Raw genomic sequence first — 16,994 nt, forward strand, 5'->3', positions numbered from 1 at the left:
CATGTTCTGAGGCATCAAGGGATCACCAGTTTAGTACTGGAGGGCAGCATGGTGCGTGGGTGCGGAACAGTGTACTAATGCACCAAGTGTGGAAATCATCCCCTGAGAATTACATGAGAGCCAAAATTTGCAATAACATTCTTTAACCAACATTTGTATATGAACATTCCCATGAGAACACTGCAACCACACTTCCTTATTTACCGCCCCATCGCAAGATTTGACACACACGTTTAAGACACAATGCTCACACCTGACGAGGGAAATGACACCACTGTGTGCAGAGGAAAGAAAACGCCTCCAGCTGCGCGGCTGAAGGTACACCACGATTTGCCTTACCCTGCGCCTGCGAGGTGGGCTCCGGTGCGGCGACGGCAGCCACCGCCGCGTTGAGGGCAGCCAGCATGCAAGGGGCGAGGTTGGCCGCCACGAGGTGGGCAGAGCCGAGCCGCGCCAGCGCGCCCGCCCCGCCGACCACCACCTGCTGCAAACGCAAAGCAAAGCAAAGCGTCACTGGCCGGGCACGGTAAAAGAAAGCTCACGTGTCCCGTGACGTCTGCGCACCTGGAAACAGGCGGATCGTCCGGGCCGACCCGTAGGCTGCGCTGACAGTGGCACCGACAACGGCTGCCAGATGTCGCCACCTACATCATACCTACCTACATACATACTTACATTAATTCTTGTTCCGTAGATCACGAATACGACATTTCGTGAGGATGTGGGATGTGTCACTTCAACTTAAGTTTTTTTTACGCAAAATAATTAATTAATAATTTTTTTTACAGTTACTACTTCATATGTAAAAATTCAACTACTGAGTAGAAGGAGTTGTCATTCAGAAATTCTTTTAATTAGCTTTTAAATGTTGGTTGCCTATCTGTCACTTTTAACGCTATTTGGCAAACGACCAAAGATTTTTGTGGCAGCATAATGCACCCCTTTCTGTGCCAAAGTGAGATTAAATCCAGAATAATCAAGATCATCCTTTTTTCTAGTGTTGTAGCTATGCACTTCGCTGTTATTTTTGAACTGGGATGGGTTATTAATAACAAATTTCACAAGTGTATATAAGTTTATCCACAGGATAAAGATAAAGCCTCTTAAACCAGAAAACTACACACAGGAACTAAATATAATCAAACAAATTGCTGTTGAAAACGACAACAAAACATACATCATAAACAAATTCAACAACATGGTAAAAATGAGACATAAAATGGCGGCCACTCACTCGAGAGCACAACCAAAAGATCTGAAAACCCAGAGGCAGAACACACAGACAACACAGCAGATCACATCACTTCAGGAAAAAGAGACAGATGGCACACACTTACATACAATAACACAGTATCACATAGAACTGGAAACATTCTGAAAAAGCAAAGGATTCCAGTAACATTCAGAACACACAACACAGCTCAAAAAAGGCTAAGACCAGACAAAAGAACTCAGACAAATTCAGCAATGCTGGAATGTACCAACTCACATGTAACTCCTGTCAGGCCCAGTACATGGGAGAAACAAGCAGAAATTTCCGAACGTGGTACACAGAGTACATGAGAGCTCTAAACAGTGGCAGCACACATTCAACTTTCGCAGAACAAAAACCATATAATGAAACACAGCAACAGTCTATATCGACAACCAACAATAAAAGAAAATTATTACATACAAAAGACTATAGTGGAAGGGGAAAACGTTAGAAACGCAAACACAACGCTTTGCAACACACTCTTTATCACTCTGAGGGAACTGAACCAGGACACAGAACAGAAAGCACACAAGAACCACTTCCCCATCACACACAGAGACATAAATCATGAACAGAAGTCGTCAGAACTGCCGCTACAGTTTTCATAGCCTTCTCGCAACATGCGATACACTTCTCGCGACACACGTGAACGGCAAGATGCCGTAATGTTTTGGATCATAAACAAGGTGTGAAAGTTTTGCTTTTCTATGTATAAAATTAGCTACATGCCGTCCAACCTACGCGAGTACAGGACAAACTAAGCAGCAGCCTAGTACAGACCAAAACTGTACCCACATTACTACCGCATTCCCAAGTGTATAACGCTGACTTCCGTAAGTTCATCTCTTAGTATTTGTTTACTAACAGCCGCTCACACAGTTGCAGATGACATGATATATGGCGAGGAAAAGGGCAACAGAAAATGCGCAGAAAATATGCCACAAACAGCGACAACAATTCTTAAAAAACACGCTATAACGTACAAAAAATAAGGTATTACGACAATATCCACAAAAAACTATATTCAAAAAACAAACAGTAAAAATGTAATAATCTGTTAAAGTGTCTGTATAAGTACAGGGTTATTACAAATGATTGAAGCGATATCACAGCTCTACAATAACTTTATTATTTGAGATATTTTCACAATGCTTTGCACACACATACAAAAACTCAAAAAGTTTTTTTAGGCATTCACAAATGTTCGATATGTGCCCCTTTAGTGATTCAGCAGACATCAAGCCGATAATCAAGTTCCTCCCACACTCGGCGCAGGATGTCCCCATCAATGAGTTCGAAAGCGTCGTTAATGCGAGCTCGCAGTTCTGGCACGTTTCTTGGTAGAGGAGGTTTAAACACTGAATCTTTCACATAACCCCACAGAAAGAAATCGCATGGGGTTAAGTCGGGAGAGCGTGGAGACCATGACATGAATTGCTGATCATGATCTCCACCACGACCGATCCATCGGTTTTCCAATCTCCTGTTTAAGAAATGCCGAACATCATGATGGAAGTGCGGTGGAGCACCATCCTGTTGAAAGATGAAGTCGGCGCTGTCGGTCTCCAGTTGTGGCATGAGCCAATTTTCCAGCATGTCCAGATACACGTGTCCTGTAACGTTTTTTTTCGCAGAAGAAAAAGGGGCCGTAAACTTTAAACCGTGAGATTGCACAAAACACGTTAACTTTTGGTGAATTGCGAATTTGCTGCACGAATGCGTCAGGATTCTCTACCGCCCAGATTCGCACATTGTGTCTGTTCACTTCACCATTAATAAAAAATGTTGCTTCATCACTGAAAACAAGTTTCGCACTGAACGCATCCTCTTCCATGAGCTGTTGCAACCGCGCCGAAAATTCAAAGCGTTTGACTTTGTCATCGGGTGTCAGGGCTTGTAGCAATTGTAAACGGTAAGGCTTCTGCTTTAGCCTTTTCCGTAAGATTTTCCAAACCGTCGGCTGTGGTACGTTTAGCTCCCTGCTTGATTTATTCGTCGACTTCCGCGGGCTACGCGTGAAACTTGCCCGCACGCGTTCAACCGTTTCTTCGCTCACTGCAGGCCGACCCCTTGATTTCCCCTTACAGAGGCATCCAGAAGCTTTAAACTGCGCATACCATCGCCGAATGGAGTTAGCAGTTGGTGGATCTTTGTTGAACTTCGTCCTGAAGTGTCGTTGCACTGTTATGACTGACTGATGTGAGTGCATATCAAGCACGACATACGCTTTCTCGGCTCCTGTCGCCATTTTGTCTCACTGCGCTCTCGAGCGCTCTGGCGGCAGAAACCTGAAGTGCGGCTTCAGCCGAACAAAACTTTATGAGTTTTTCTACGTATCTGTAGTGTGTCGCGACCATATGTCAATGAATGGAGCTACAGTGAATTTATGAAATCGCTTCAATCATTTGTAATAGCCCTGTATGTTGTTTTCTGCATGTTTTAGATTTAAAGAACCCACTAATTATGGCGATGGAAAAACAGACATAATGTGTCATGGGATAACAGCAATCAGTGATCTTATAATGTTACTTAAAATCCGTCTTGATTGCAATTTTTTTATCCATATGACCGGTTTCGGTTCAGTCAGAACCATCTTCAGATCTGATATTTCGGTTACAGGAGTAACTGGACGGGTTACTCCTGTAACTGAAATATCAGATCTGAAAATGGTTCTGAGTGAACCGAAACCGGTCATAAGAATAAAAAAAAAATTTGCAATCAAGACAGATTTTAAGTAACATAATGGTGGCGATATTTGTCGTTGAATCTAGTTTCGGAATAAATAAGTAAGCAAAAAACAAAAAGTGTTTTGCATCAAAGCGGACTCACAATTCCCATATTGTTGTTTTTCGGCGACAGCATGATCACAGTGCATCCGGTCTCCGCCAGCTGTTTCCGGAATCGAGGACGCTAAACTGGGTTACGTAAGACTCTACTGGGTGCGACTGAAAAGTTCGGTGAATGCTCTCAGAAAAGGAAGCAAGCGTTACAAACGAAACATCGTTACTGGTCTTTAAATTAACCGCCATTTGCTACAACACACTTCTGGAATTGGCTGTAAGGGAACTGTCAGAAAGTGCTTCTTGCGTAACTGCTCGAAGCGCCGTGGTCACGAACTGTCGAAAAATCGCATCATTGCAGGAGATGAGCCCTGGTGCTGCCAGTGCAATCCGGAGACCAAGACGCAATCAATGCCATCGTGTTAATCGTCCTCCCCGCCTCCTGGGAGTACAAATTCATGTTAGATCAAGCCCCTGCTGTCGTAACAGGCAATCACATTCGTCTTACTCGCATAATTTGTCGGCCTACTTATTTTGGGAGGCGGGGAAGATGATGAACAACCTCCCATTGTCTATCGCTTAGTTTCCGGAGAACCAAGTCCCATCTCCTGTAATGACGCGGACATCCAAAAACGTGTGACCAAGGCGCTTCGAGTGATTCCACAAGAAGCGGTTGCTGACAATTTTCAACAGCCTTACAACCAATATCGGAAACGTGTTGTAGCTGATGGTGTTTACTTTGAAGGCCAATAAAGGTATTTTGCTTGTAACGCTCGTTTCCTTTATTTTCTGAGACCATCTTGTATTGTATGGAAGAGGTCAGAAGCCGCTTCAACCTCCTGCTCTGGGATGTGGGCCGTGACGCCTGTGTGTTCGGAGCCGAGTGCTGCGTTATAGCTTCTGCCATTAAGAAGACATCGAATGCATGTGGCTGAGCTACACTAACGCGCCAAAGATAATGGTACAGGCGTGCGTATTCGAATACAGAAATATGCAACCAGGCAGATTACGGCGCTGCGATCGCCAACGTCTGTATAAGACAACAAGTGTCTGGCACAGTTGTTAGATCGGTTACTGCTGCTACAATGGCAGGTTACCAAGATTTAAGTGAATTTCAACGTGGTGTTATAGTCGACCCACGAGCAATGGGGCACAGCATCTCTGAGGTAGCGATGAAGTGGGGATTTTCCCATACGACCATTTCACGAGTTTATCGTAAATATCGAGTCTCCGACATCGCTGCTGGCGTAAAAAGATCCTGCAACAACGGGACCAACGACGGCTGAAGAGAATGCGACAGAAGTGCAACCCTTCCGCAGATTTCAATGCTGGGCCATCAACAAATGTCAGTGTGCTAACCATTCAACGAAACATCACCGATACATACTTTCGAAGCCGAAGGCCTAATTGTGTACTCTTGATGACTGCACGACACGAAGCTTTACGCCTCGCCTGGGGCCGTCAACATCGACGTTGTTGCCTGATCGGACGAGTGTCATTTCAAATTGTATCGAGTGGACTGACGTGTACGGGAAAAGAGACAACGCATGAGTCCATGGACCCTGCATGTCAGCAGGGGACTTTTCAAGCTGGTGGAGGCTCTGTAATGGTGTGGGGCGTGTGCAGCTGGAGTGACATGGGACTCCTGATACGTCTACACTCCTGGAAATGGAAAAAAGAACACATTGACACCGGTGTGTCAGACCCACCATACTTGCTCCGGACACTGCGAGAGGGCTGTACAAGCAATGATCACACGTACGGCACAGCGGACACACCAGGAACCGCGGTGTTGGCCGTCGAATGGCGCTAGCTGCGCAGCATTTGTGCACCGCCGCCGTCAGTGTCAGCCAGTTTGCCGTGGCATACGGAGCTCCATCGCAGACTTTAACACTGGTAGCATGCCGCGACAGCGTGGACGTGAACCGTATGTGCAGTTGACGGACTTTGAGCGAGGGCGTATAGTGGGCATGCGGGAGGCCGGGTGGACGTACCGCCGAATTGCTCAACACGTGGGGCGTGAGGTCTCCACAGTACATCGATGTTGTCGCCAGTGGTCGACGGAAGGTGCACGTGCCCGTCGACCTGGGACCGGACCGCATCGACGCACGGATGCACGCCAAGACCGTAGGATCCTACGCAGTGCCGTAGGGGACCGCACCGCCACTTCCCAGCAAATTAGGGACACTGTTGCTCCTGGGGTATCGGCGAGGACCATTCGCAACCGTCTCCATGAAGCTGGGCTACGGTCCCGCACACCGTTAGGCCGTCTTCCGCTCACGCCCCAACATCGTGCAGCCCGCCTCCAGTGGTGTCGCGACAGGCGTGAATGGAGGAACGAATGGAGACGTGTCGTTTTCAGCGATGAGAGTCGCTTCTGCCTTGGTGCCAATGATGGTCGTATGCGTGTTTGGCGCCGTGCAGGTGAGCGCCACAATCAGGACTGCATACGACCGAGGCACACAGGGCCAACACCCGGCATCATGGTGTGGGGAGCGATCTCCTACACTGGCCGTACACCACTGGTGATCGTCGAGGGGACACTGAATAGTGCACGGTACATCAAAACCGTCATCGAACCCATCGTTCTACCATTCCTAGACCGGCAAGGGAACTTGCTGTTCCAACAGGACAATGCACGTCCGCATGTATCCCGTGCCACCCAACGTGCTCTAGAAGGTGTACGTCAACTACCCTGGCCAGCAAGATCTCCGGATCTGTCCCCCATTGAGCATGTTTGGGACTGGATGAAGCGTCGTCTCACGCGGTCTGCACGTCCAGCACGAACGCTGGTCCAACTGAGGCGCCAGGTGGAAATGGCATGGCAAGCCGTTCCACAGGACTACATCCAGCATCTCTACGATCGTCTCCATGGGAGAATAGCAGCCTGCATTGCTGCGAAAGGTGGATACACACTGTACTAGTGCCGACATTGTGCATGCTCTGTTGCCTGTGTCTATGTGCCTGTGGTTCTGTCAGTGTGATCATGTGATGTATCTGACCCCAGGAATGTGTCAATAAAGTTTCCCCTTCCTGGGACAATGAATTCACGGTGTTCTTATTTCAATTTCCAGGAGTGTATATACGACTCTGACAGGTGACATGAGCGTAAGCAACCGATCTGATCACCTGCATCCATTCATGCCCACTGTGCTTTCTGACGGACTTGGGCAATTCCAGCAGGACAATGTGACACCCCACAGGTCCGGGATTGGTACAGAGTGGCTCCAGGAGTTTAATCACTTCCGCTGGCCACTCCGCAGACATGAACATTATTGAACATAACTGGGATGCGTTGCAACGTGCTGTTAAGAAGAGATCTCCACCCCCTTCGCACTCTTACGGATTGATGGACAGCCCTGCAGGATTTATGGTGTCAGTTCCCTCCAGCACTACTTCAGACATTAGTCGAGTCCATGCCACGTCGTGTTGCGGCACTTCTGCGAGCTCGTGGGGCCCAGACACGAATCAGGAAGGTATACCAGTTTCTTTGGCTCTTCAGTGTAGTTGTGTCTCGAGAAACACGTGGTGAGTACTGTATATTCTTTCCTTCATTATTGGAATACCCGGATAAGTTTTTCGAATGTATGACATGAAGAGAGATCAATTCTGTTACATAGTTGAGATGATTTTCGGTGACACTGAAAAGCAAGATTACAAGCAACTTCAAATAAATTCAGTAAAACAGTGATATGTCAGTTACCCCCCAGTGCGTGAAAGACAAACATAAATTTTAGAATAAGATACCCTGAGCACCTGAGGCACTCAAAAGCAGAAACACATTGCCTACACCATGTTTCAAAACCACCTCACATAGCGGAATTACCATCCTACTGGCATAAAAACACCAGTAAGCAATAATAATAATTCGTAGACAATTAATGCCCACGTACCACAACACAGAAACGATCCACTACAGAAACTTTAGTCGACAAAAGCGATATACGCCACCCTCCTCTCTTGATCATATTGTTTTTGGAAGTTATAATGTAGGCTTAAAATTTCCAGTTCAGATTTTGCCTGTGCTGCAGATGACATGTTATACTGAGTAATGATATGAGGCTGAAATGGCTAGACAGCCACAGGACATACATAGCGTAGTATAACGTTCAAGCTGATTCGCCTGAAGAAAACTCTCTACGTTCGGGCAGTGAAAACGAATGTACAGGTCTACTGATTTAAAAAGATAAGCTGTCTTTGGGTGATGTCGATCATCGGCGGTTTATGTCGGTCATCAGCGGAAACCCCTTATGTCCATGCCATTGTGACTGTACTCTTAGATCACGAATACTAGGCTGGGCACTAAAATTGCAGCACCAGGAAGGATAGCGAACAGCTAAATTTGGCTACTGTGCATACACAATGTAGTAGAAAGAGTGGATGATCAAAACTGAAATGAAATGATCGTATAGCAGGCAAGAGGGCTGTTCGGCCAGCAGGTGCAAATCCTTCAGGTATGTATGCTATTTTGGTCACTCTGTAAATTCTGTTTCTTACGTAAATATCGATATGCGTAGCTCACACAGAGTAAAGCCATGTAGCTGAGTAACCTTTGACTATTGCCCTGCCTGAGGTCGCTAGCAAAATTAAGCGCAGTTTAAGTTGAGCAGTGTTGAGTAGAAGACGTGTTTTGAAGAATGGCTAGGAAATTTTGTTTATAAGTGAGATATGGGATCGATGGAATTAGATTATTAATATTTTTGGACAATTTTGGAGAGAGAAGGTAAGGAGATTATTTGTGAGTTTTCTGGAATGTTGAGAGATTGAGGTAGGCACGCAAGAACGTAGGATTGTTTTGTGTTATTAAGATTGCAGTAACGGAGCCCAGACAGTAGCACTGTTACATGGATTGCTCTGCTAGGAAGATGAGATTTCCCTTGCTTGCAGTTATTCCTTAAAGTCACGTTACGTCATTACTATTGTGAACATTCAATTGAATTTTAAAGCATTAGTTTTGAATATAGAGTTTCATTTTAATTTTGTCAGTGCCGTGTGAACTGCTCTGCTTTCGAGGAATATGCAAAAATGCTTGTCAAGACACAAGGCAAGTGAAAATACAGTCTATGCCCAGGAATTTCTTTGTAAGTTCAGTTGCACATTTATTTCAGAAGTCAGCTTATATTTAGGATATCATTACATTTTTATAGAAACAGTTATCTTCAATTTGTAGACAGTGCTAAGCAAATCATATTAATTCTTTGTGTAATTCAGTACAGTCAGAGTTTTGCACAGTTAAATTATGAATTAGTTTGTTTGGTAATCATTTTGGAGAAATTGTGGTGGACAGTTTTAGGATAGAGAGAATGGCTCTGAGCACTAGAACTTAGAACTACTTAAACCTAACTAACCTAAGGACATCACACAACACCCAGTCATCACGAGGATAGAGAGAAGCAGACTAGTTGTTAAGTTACAAGTCTTTCTACTTGACGCCACATCTCCGACTTGAGAGTCGATAAAGATGAGATGAAATGATTAGGACAACACAAGCATAGAGTTCCCGAGAGAAGGCCGGGAATCGATCTCGAGATCCCACAGTCTTGAGGCAGTGACGCTGACTACTTTTTTAAACATTTATTTTAGGAACAATGTTACACATTCTAAATACATACTAAGTACATGTATTAACCATGCGCACGTGTTATGCATGAAATGATTTAAACAAAAACAGTTTGATCATTGCAATTATGCTGATGTTAAAGAAGTACAACAGACGATTATGTTACTGACTAAATTGCCAGAAAGAATTAATTTCAAAATCGAGGAAATATTTTTAAAGACATTCAAACTTCTTCAAACATGAATAAATAGAAAACTCCACTTTGAATTATATGCTCTCCAATCTTTACAGAAGCATAAATAGTACTTTATGAAGGATATCAGCAAGTTTTTTGGAAAATTTTTAATATATTAATGTACAGAAGGAAATCGTCTCCGTGAGAGACAAGTTAAGGGTAGAAACTAATCTTTAACCTTCTCAGCTCAGTCAGACTAGCTATGAGCATTTCACACAATTGTATGGAAATCACCAAAACTTATACAGAATGTGGAAGATTTATGCCCATCGCACATAAAAACAATTTAATAATCACATTAGTCAATCTCTTAAATACTTGAAAACGGCGGAAAAGAGATGTTATGAAGTTGACTAGCCTTCCAACTACACTTTCTGGACACTAATGGAATGTTAATTATGTGATCAGACCTATATGATAAGTCTTTCACTGGAAAACTGACTTACACATAACAGAGCAAAAATGAACAGGGTGATTTGACAGCCATTGAATATTACATTATATCAGATACAATCTTATGGTTTTAACCAATCGATAAAGACATTCCCATAAAACAATCAATTCTCATATTTTACTATAAACCAATAACGCAGCTTTAATGTTTTGTGTTTTGACACTATCAGACACACAATCTGACTGTCACGTAAGTTCTGTACATTACTTTATAAAATTTCAAAAACTACTTTCTGAAGTAGAAAAAGCACACACCAGAAATTTACACTAAAAATTTAAATAATATCCTTAAGGAAACTACAATACATCACTGTCAACACAGTCTTTTTTTATATCAACCAGCTGACGTATGGCGTCCGTGACCGGGCGGACTTCTATGCACAAAATCTACTTCATAGCCCCACTTTCGTAACGCTTTAACAACAGTCGCAGCACTGAATAACTTGACAAAAACACAGTATTTTCCCTGATCCAGTTTCCATGTGTGGACGGTTTCAGAATTGAGGCTAATTGCCTGTGTAATCCAGTCATTCCAGGGATGTCGGCTGAACAGGACGGGATTCTTTGTCAAAAGCAAATACCAGAGTATTCCTCCTGAGGTTTGTAGCCACGGTTAACCCAGCGACGAAATTTAGGTTAAACAACCGAAATTCCAATTAGCAGCAGCACGACCAGAAGGAGCGATCAGACCACAAGGAATATGAAGAAACACGGAGATTAACGGACGGAGAGCGCTCGGCGAAGCACTATTACAGCGATGTAAACTCCGAAGTGCAACGCAGCAGTACACATCGCCCACTCGCTAGCGCGGCTCACACGGAACGTAGACCACAAGCTGCGGACTGAAGGTATGCGGGTGCGAACTTTAGGATACAGAGCTGGCAGCTCTGTCTCGGATAGCATCAATGGCTCTATCCCAGCTGGGTATCAAGTCGAACTGAACTTGGAAGACAGATAATGGTACGTCAATGCAAGCTGCTTCAGCCTTATGCAAGAGTTGATCACTCGTTGTGGCTAGCGTCTCAGTCTGTCGGTAAGCTATGACTAGATGTTCTGAGTGGGTGGGAGGTGTTGAGCACGCGCTGGCCCAGGCAGCCACCGTCTCCCAGCAGGGCTGGTCAGCGTGTGTAACATACGGTCTTGCATTATCTTGTTGCAACTATGTCACAGAGACATCAAAAACAGGACACAGCCATTGGACTGTCAGAAACGTATCAGCTGCTGTCAAAATTACCAGTTATGCAAACCAAAGGTGATCATGTGCTATACAAATCGATTCAAAAGTTATGTCCCATGGGACAAATTCGGTATTAGAGGAGACAGTGAGAATCACAACAACCCACTGTTACCACATCGCCGAAATGATAGTCACATGCAGAGCGTAATACTACTAGGCCGGTTATCTGTGAGGCAATTGATTAATGTAGTCTGATAGATGGGTATTGAAGGGGCGCCAGTACTTTGGTGCTATTCTGTAGTGTAGTGACTCGCCCAGCAACGTACATACATCAGGAGAAGGCGGAAATGGTTGTCATCGGTGCGCCGGGCACGAGACTACTACAGGTGATATTCAAACCAGCGCAAACCTAACCACAACGGGTCAAGTCTACAGTGTTCACGACAAAGACATTTATGACGACCATGCACAGCAAAAGGTCTCACTAGGTAAAGAGATACTGAGTTCAACTCTATAAACAAGGAAGTCCGCACAGAAACACGGCATCAGTCAAGCACCTGCGTCCGGGATATTGTCCTCTAATCATTTCCATTTCTATCGAATCAACTTTGTGCGAGAACTGATGTAACTGACAGGCAAGTGCAATTCTGTGAATGATTTGAAAATGATGTACACACCAGCGGAATCTTGAAGCTGATATTTTCTTCAGCAATGAAGCTAATTTCCATTTGAACTGGACGGTGGCCGGCCGGAGTGCCCGAGCGGTTCTAGACGCTACATTCTGGAACCGCGCGACAGCTACGGTCGCAGGTTCGAATCCTGCCTCGGGCATGGATGTGTGTGATCTCCTTTAGTTAGTTAGGTTTAAGTAGTTCTACATCTACATCTACATCTGCATTTATACTCCGCAAGCCACCCAACGGTGTGTGGGGGAGGACACTTTACGTGCCACTGTCATTACCTCCCTTTTCTGTTCCAGTCGCGTATGGTTCGCGGGAAGAACGACTGTCTGAAAGTCTCCGTGCGCGCTCGAATCTCTCTAATTTTACATTCGTAATCTCCTCGGGAGGTATAAGTAGGGGGAAGCAATATATTCGATACCTCATCCAGAAACGCACCCTCTTGAAACCTGGTGAGCAAGCTACACCGCGATGCAGAGCGCCTCTCTTGCAGAATCTGCCACTTGAGTTTGCTAAACATCTCCGTAACGCTATCACGGTTACTAAATAACCCTGTGACGAAACGCGCTGCTCTTCTTTGGATCTTCTCTATCTCCTCCGTCAACCCGATCTGGTACGGATCCCACACTGATGAGCAAAACTCAAGTATAGGTCGAACGAGTGTTTTGTAAGCCACCTCCTTTGTTGACGGACTACATTTTCTAAGGACTCTCCCATTGAATCTCAACCTGGTACCCGCCTTACCAACAATTAATTTTATATGATCATTCCACTTCAAATCGTTCCCCACGCATACTCCCAGATATTTTACAGAAGTAACTGCTACCAGTGTTTGTTCCGCTATCATATAATCATGCAATAATGAATCCTTCTTTCTATGTATTCGCAATACATTACATTTGTCTATGTTAAGAGTCAGGTGCCACTCCCTGCACCAAGTGCCTATCCGCTGCAGATCTTCCTGCATTTCGCTACAATTTTCTAATGCTGCAACTTCTCTGTATACTACAGCATCAACCGCGAAACTATCCGACACCATCTACTAGGTCATTTACATATATTGTGAAAAGCAATGGTCCCATAACACTCCCCTGTGGCACGCCAGAGGTTACTTTAACGTCTGTAGACGTCTCTCCATTGATAACAACCTGCTGTGTTCTGTTTGCTAAAAACTCTTCAATCCAGTCACACAGGTGGTCTGATATTCCGTAGGCTCTTACTTTGTTTATCAGGCGACAGAGCGTAACTGTATCGAATGCCTTCCGGAAGTCAAGGAAAATGGCATCTACCTGGGAGCCTGTATCTAATATTTTCTGGGTCTCATGAACAAATAAAGCGAGTTGGGTCTCGCATGATCGCTGTTTCCGGAATCCATGTTGATTCCTACTGAGTAGATTCTGGGTTTCCAAAAACAACATGATACTCGAGCAAAAAACATGTTCTAAAATTCTACAACAAATCGTCGTCAGAGACATAGGTCTATAGTTTTGCGCATCTGCTCGACGACCCTTCTTGAAGACTGGGACTACCTGTGCTCTTTTCCAATCATTTGGAACCTTCCGTTCCTCTAGAGACTTGCGGTACACGGCTGTTAGAAGGGGGCAAGTTCTTTCGCGTACTCTGTGTAGAATCGAACTGGTATCCCGTGAGGTCCAGTGGACTTTCCTCTGTTGAGTGATTCCAGTTGCTCTTCTATTCCTTGGACACTTATTTCGATGTCAGTTCTAAGTTCTAGGGGACTGATGACCACAGCAGTTAAGTCCCATAGTCTCAGAGCCATTTGAACCATTTTTGAACTGGACGGTGAATAGACGTAACACTGTCCAGTGGGTAAATGACAATCCCCATCTCACTGTCGAGGCATACACTCAGAGAAACCGGAGTTAAATGTATGGTGTGGCATACATGAGGATATCCTCACTGCTCCCATATTTTGTAATGGATGCCCAATGCTGCATGCAACAGAAATCATCTTGAGAAAACATGTAGGGTTCTCTTGCAGCACGATGACGGACCTGCACACTTTGGAGGAAACGTCCGCCGACTCCTCAGAGTGATGTACTTCCTGGGCGCTGGGTTGGTGGACGGGGTCCAGTGGAACGGCTACCTAGGTTGCCAGACCTCACACCACTCGACTTTCTCCTTCAGGCGAACCTCAAATCTACATTTTACACCAGCAACATTAGTTGACCTGCAGGAGAAATATCACCAGAGCCTGTACAGAAATACCAACAGTGACGTTACTGTCAGAGTCCAGCACTCTCCATCGTCATGTCAGACATGTCGTCTGCGGGTACGTGCGGACAACTGACTGGAGATGACGTCTGCACTATACTGCTAAGTATCAGGCAGTCCAGATGTGAAAATTACCGAACTATCAGTTAAATAAGTCACAGCTGCAAAGTACTAACGCGAATTTTTTACAGACGAATGGAAAAACTGATAGAAGCCGACCTCGGGGAAGATCAGTTTGGATTCCGTAGAAATGTTGGAACACGTGAGGCAATACTGACCCTACGACTTATCTTAGAAGAAAGATTAAGGAAAGGCAAACCTACGTTTCTAGCATTTGCAGACTTAGAGAAAGCTTTTGACAATGTTGATTGGAATACTCTCTTTCAAATTCTGAAGGTGGCAGGGGTAAAATACAGGGAGCGAAAGGCTATTTACAATTTGTACAGAAACCAGATGGCAGTTACAAGAGTCGAGGGGTATGAAAGGGAAGCAGTGGTTGGGAAGGGAGTGAGACAGGATTGTCGCCTCTCCCCGATGTTATTCAATCTGTATATTGAGCAAGCAGTAAAGGAAACAAAAGATAAATTCGGAGTAGATATTAAAATCCATGGTGAAGAAATAAAAACTTTGAGGTTCGCCGATGGCATTGTAATTCTGTCAGAGACAGCAAAGGACTTGGAAGAGCAGTTGAACGGAATGGACAGTGTCTTGAAAGGAGGATATAAGATGAACATCAACAAAAGCAAAACGAGGATAATGGAATGTAGTCGAATTAAGTCGGGTGATGCTGAGGGAATTAGTTTAGGAAATGAGACACTTAAAGTAGCAAAGGAGTTTTGCTATTTGGGGAGCAAAATAACTGATGATGGCCGAAGTAGAGAGGATATAAAATGTAGACTGGCAATGGCAAGGAAAGCGTTTCTGAAGAAGAAAAATTTGTAACATCGAGCATAGTTTTAAATGTCAGGAAGTCGTTTCTGAAAGTATTTGTATGGAGTGTAGCCATGTATGGAAGTGAAACATGGACCATAAATAGCTTAGACAAGAAGAGAATAGAAGCTTTCGAAATCTGGTGATACAGAAGAATGCTGAAGATTAGATGGGTAGATCACATAACTAATGAGGAGGTATTGAATAGAATTGGGGAGAATAGGAGCTTGTGGCACAACTTGACTAGAAGAAGGGATCGGTTGGTAGGATATGTTCTGAGACATCGAGGGCTCACCAATTTAGTATTGGAGGGCAGCGTGGAGGGTAAAAATCGCAGAGGAAGACCAAGAGATGAATACACTAAGCAGATTCAGAAGGATGTAGGCTGCAGTAGGTACTGGGAGATGAAGAAGCTTGCACAGGATAGAGTATCATGGAGAGCTGCATCAAACCAGTCTCAGGACTCAAGACCACAACAACAACAATCAGGCAGTCATTGACTGACGATGCACCATTTTGTTAATACGATTAAAGCACATCTGTAGCATACATTCACTGTCTCCACTAATTACGACTTTGTCTTGTTGGCCAAGACTATCGAATCACTAAGGTCGACTTCTGAATCACAGTGAGCACTATTAACGTGTACTTTTTAACATCAGTAGACATAAAAATTTTTGTGGAATTCTCTAGCAGAGTGTACGAAATTTTTCATACACCGTGGATAGCATGTGTAGAGTAGAATATGTTTCAGAGTGTAGCACACTTACCTGGGAGTCTATGAAGAGGAAGTGCATCTGCAGGAAGGTGAAGAGCGCTCTCAGCACGGCGAGTGTGAAGCGGGCGTCACCGCCGCAGCCCGCGTGCACCACCGCCTCCAGGGCGCCCTCCGCCAGTGCTGCCAACCCCAGCACTGCAAAAACACCAGCAGCTTCAGCATCGCCGCTATGGATGGCACTCACTACATCTACAAGTAGGCGTACAGTGTTAATTATCGCTCCTAAAAAAATCAAATTACATGATTAGCAGCTCCTCATAAGCGATACGTTTTGTACATGTGCTATCTGATCAGAAGTACGAGGACACTTCTTTGTAATGCAGAACTGACCACCAGATGTCGCGAGAGGCAAGCCCGCTAGTACAAAAGTAAGTGGGGAGTTTTGCGTTGTTAGCAGGGAAGTGGTAACAGCAGAGTGGGTCAATCAGGTGAGCTCAGTGACTTTGAACGTGGAGCAGGCGTTGGATGTCACCTGAAGTAACAAATCCATCTGGGGATTTATACGCTAACTGTTGGTAATGTGATTGTGAAGTGGAACCGTGAAGAACCAACCATAGCTGAACCTAGACCAGGCAGAGCTCATGTAGTGACAGATAAATGGTTCAAATGGCTCTGAGCACTATGGGACTTAACATCTGTGGTCATCAGTCCCCTAGAACTTAGAACTAATTAAACCTAACTAACCTGTGGACATCACACACATCCATGCCCGAGGCACGATTCGAGCCTGCGACCGTAGCGGTTCCAAACTGAAGCGCCTAGAACCGCACGGCCACACCGGCCGGCTAGTGACAGATAAGGACCGTGGAGCAATGCGGAGGGTGATTTCAAAAAATCGCACGAAATCACCGTAAGGAATCACTTCTGAGCTACGAAATTCTGCCAGCAGTCCAACTAGCACAAAGGCTAAA

General features: G+C 44.8%; 1 protein-coding gene across 1 annotated transcript in view; it reads right to left on the reverse strand.

Annotated features, from left to right (window-relative positions):
• The window catches only part of LOC124623087, a 398,296-nt gene that overhangs the window by 40,923 nt on the left and 340,379 nt on the right, over positions 1–16,994 (reverse strand). Inside the window, exons 5-6 of the mRNA XM_047148879.1 lie at positions 16,076–16,218; positions 340–484 (exon numbers count right to left, since the gene is read on the reverse strand). Of these exons, the coding sequence (XP_047004835.1) occupies positions 340–484; positions 16,076–16,218 (288 nt within the window). The remainder of the gene's footprint in view (positions 1–339; positions 485–16,075; positions 16,219–16,994) is intronic.

This window comes from Schistocerca americana, chromosome 7, assembly GCF_021461395.2.
Source record: "Schistocerca americana isolate TAMUIC-IGC-003095 chromosome 7, iqSchAmer2.1, whole genome shotgun sequence".
NCBI lineage: Eukaryota > Metazoa > Arthropoda > Insecta > Orthoptera > Acrididae > Schistocerca > Schistocerca americana.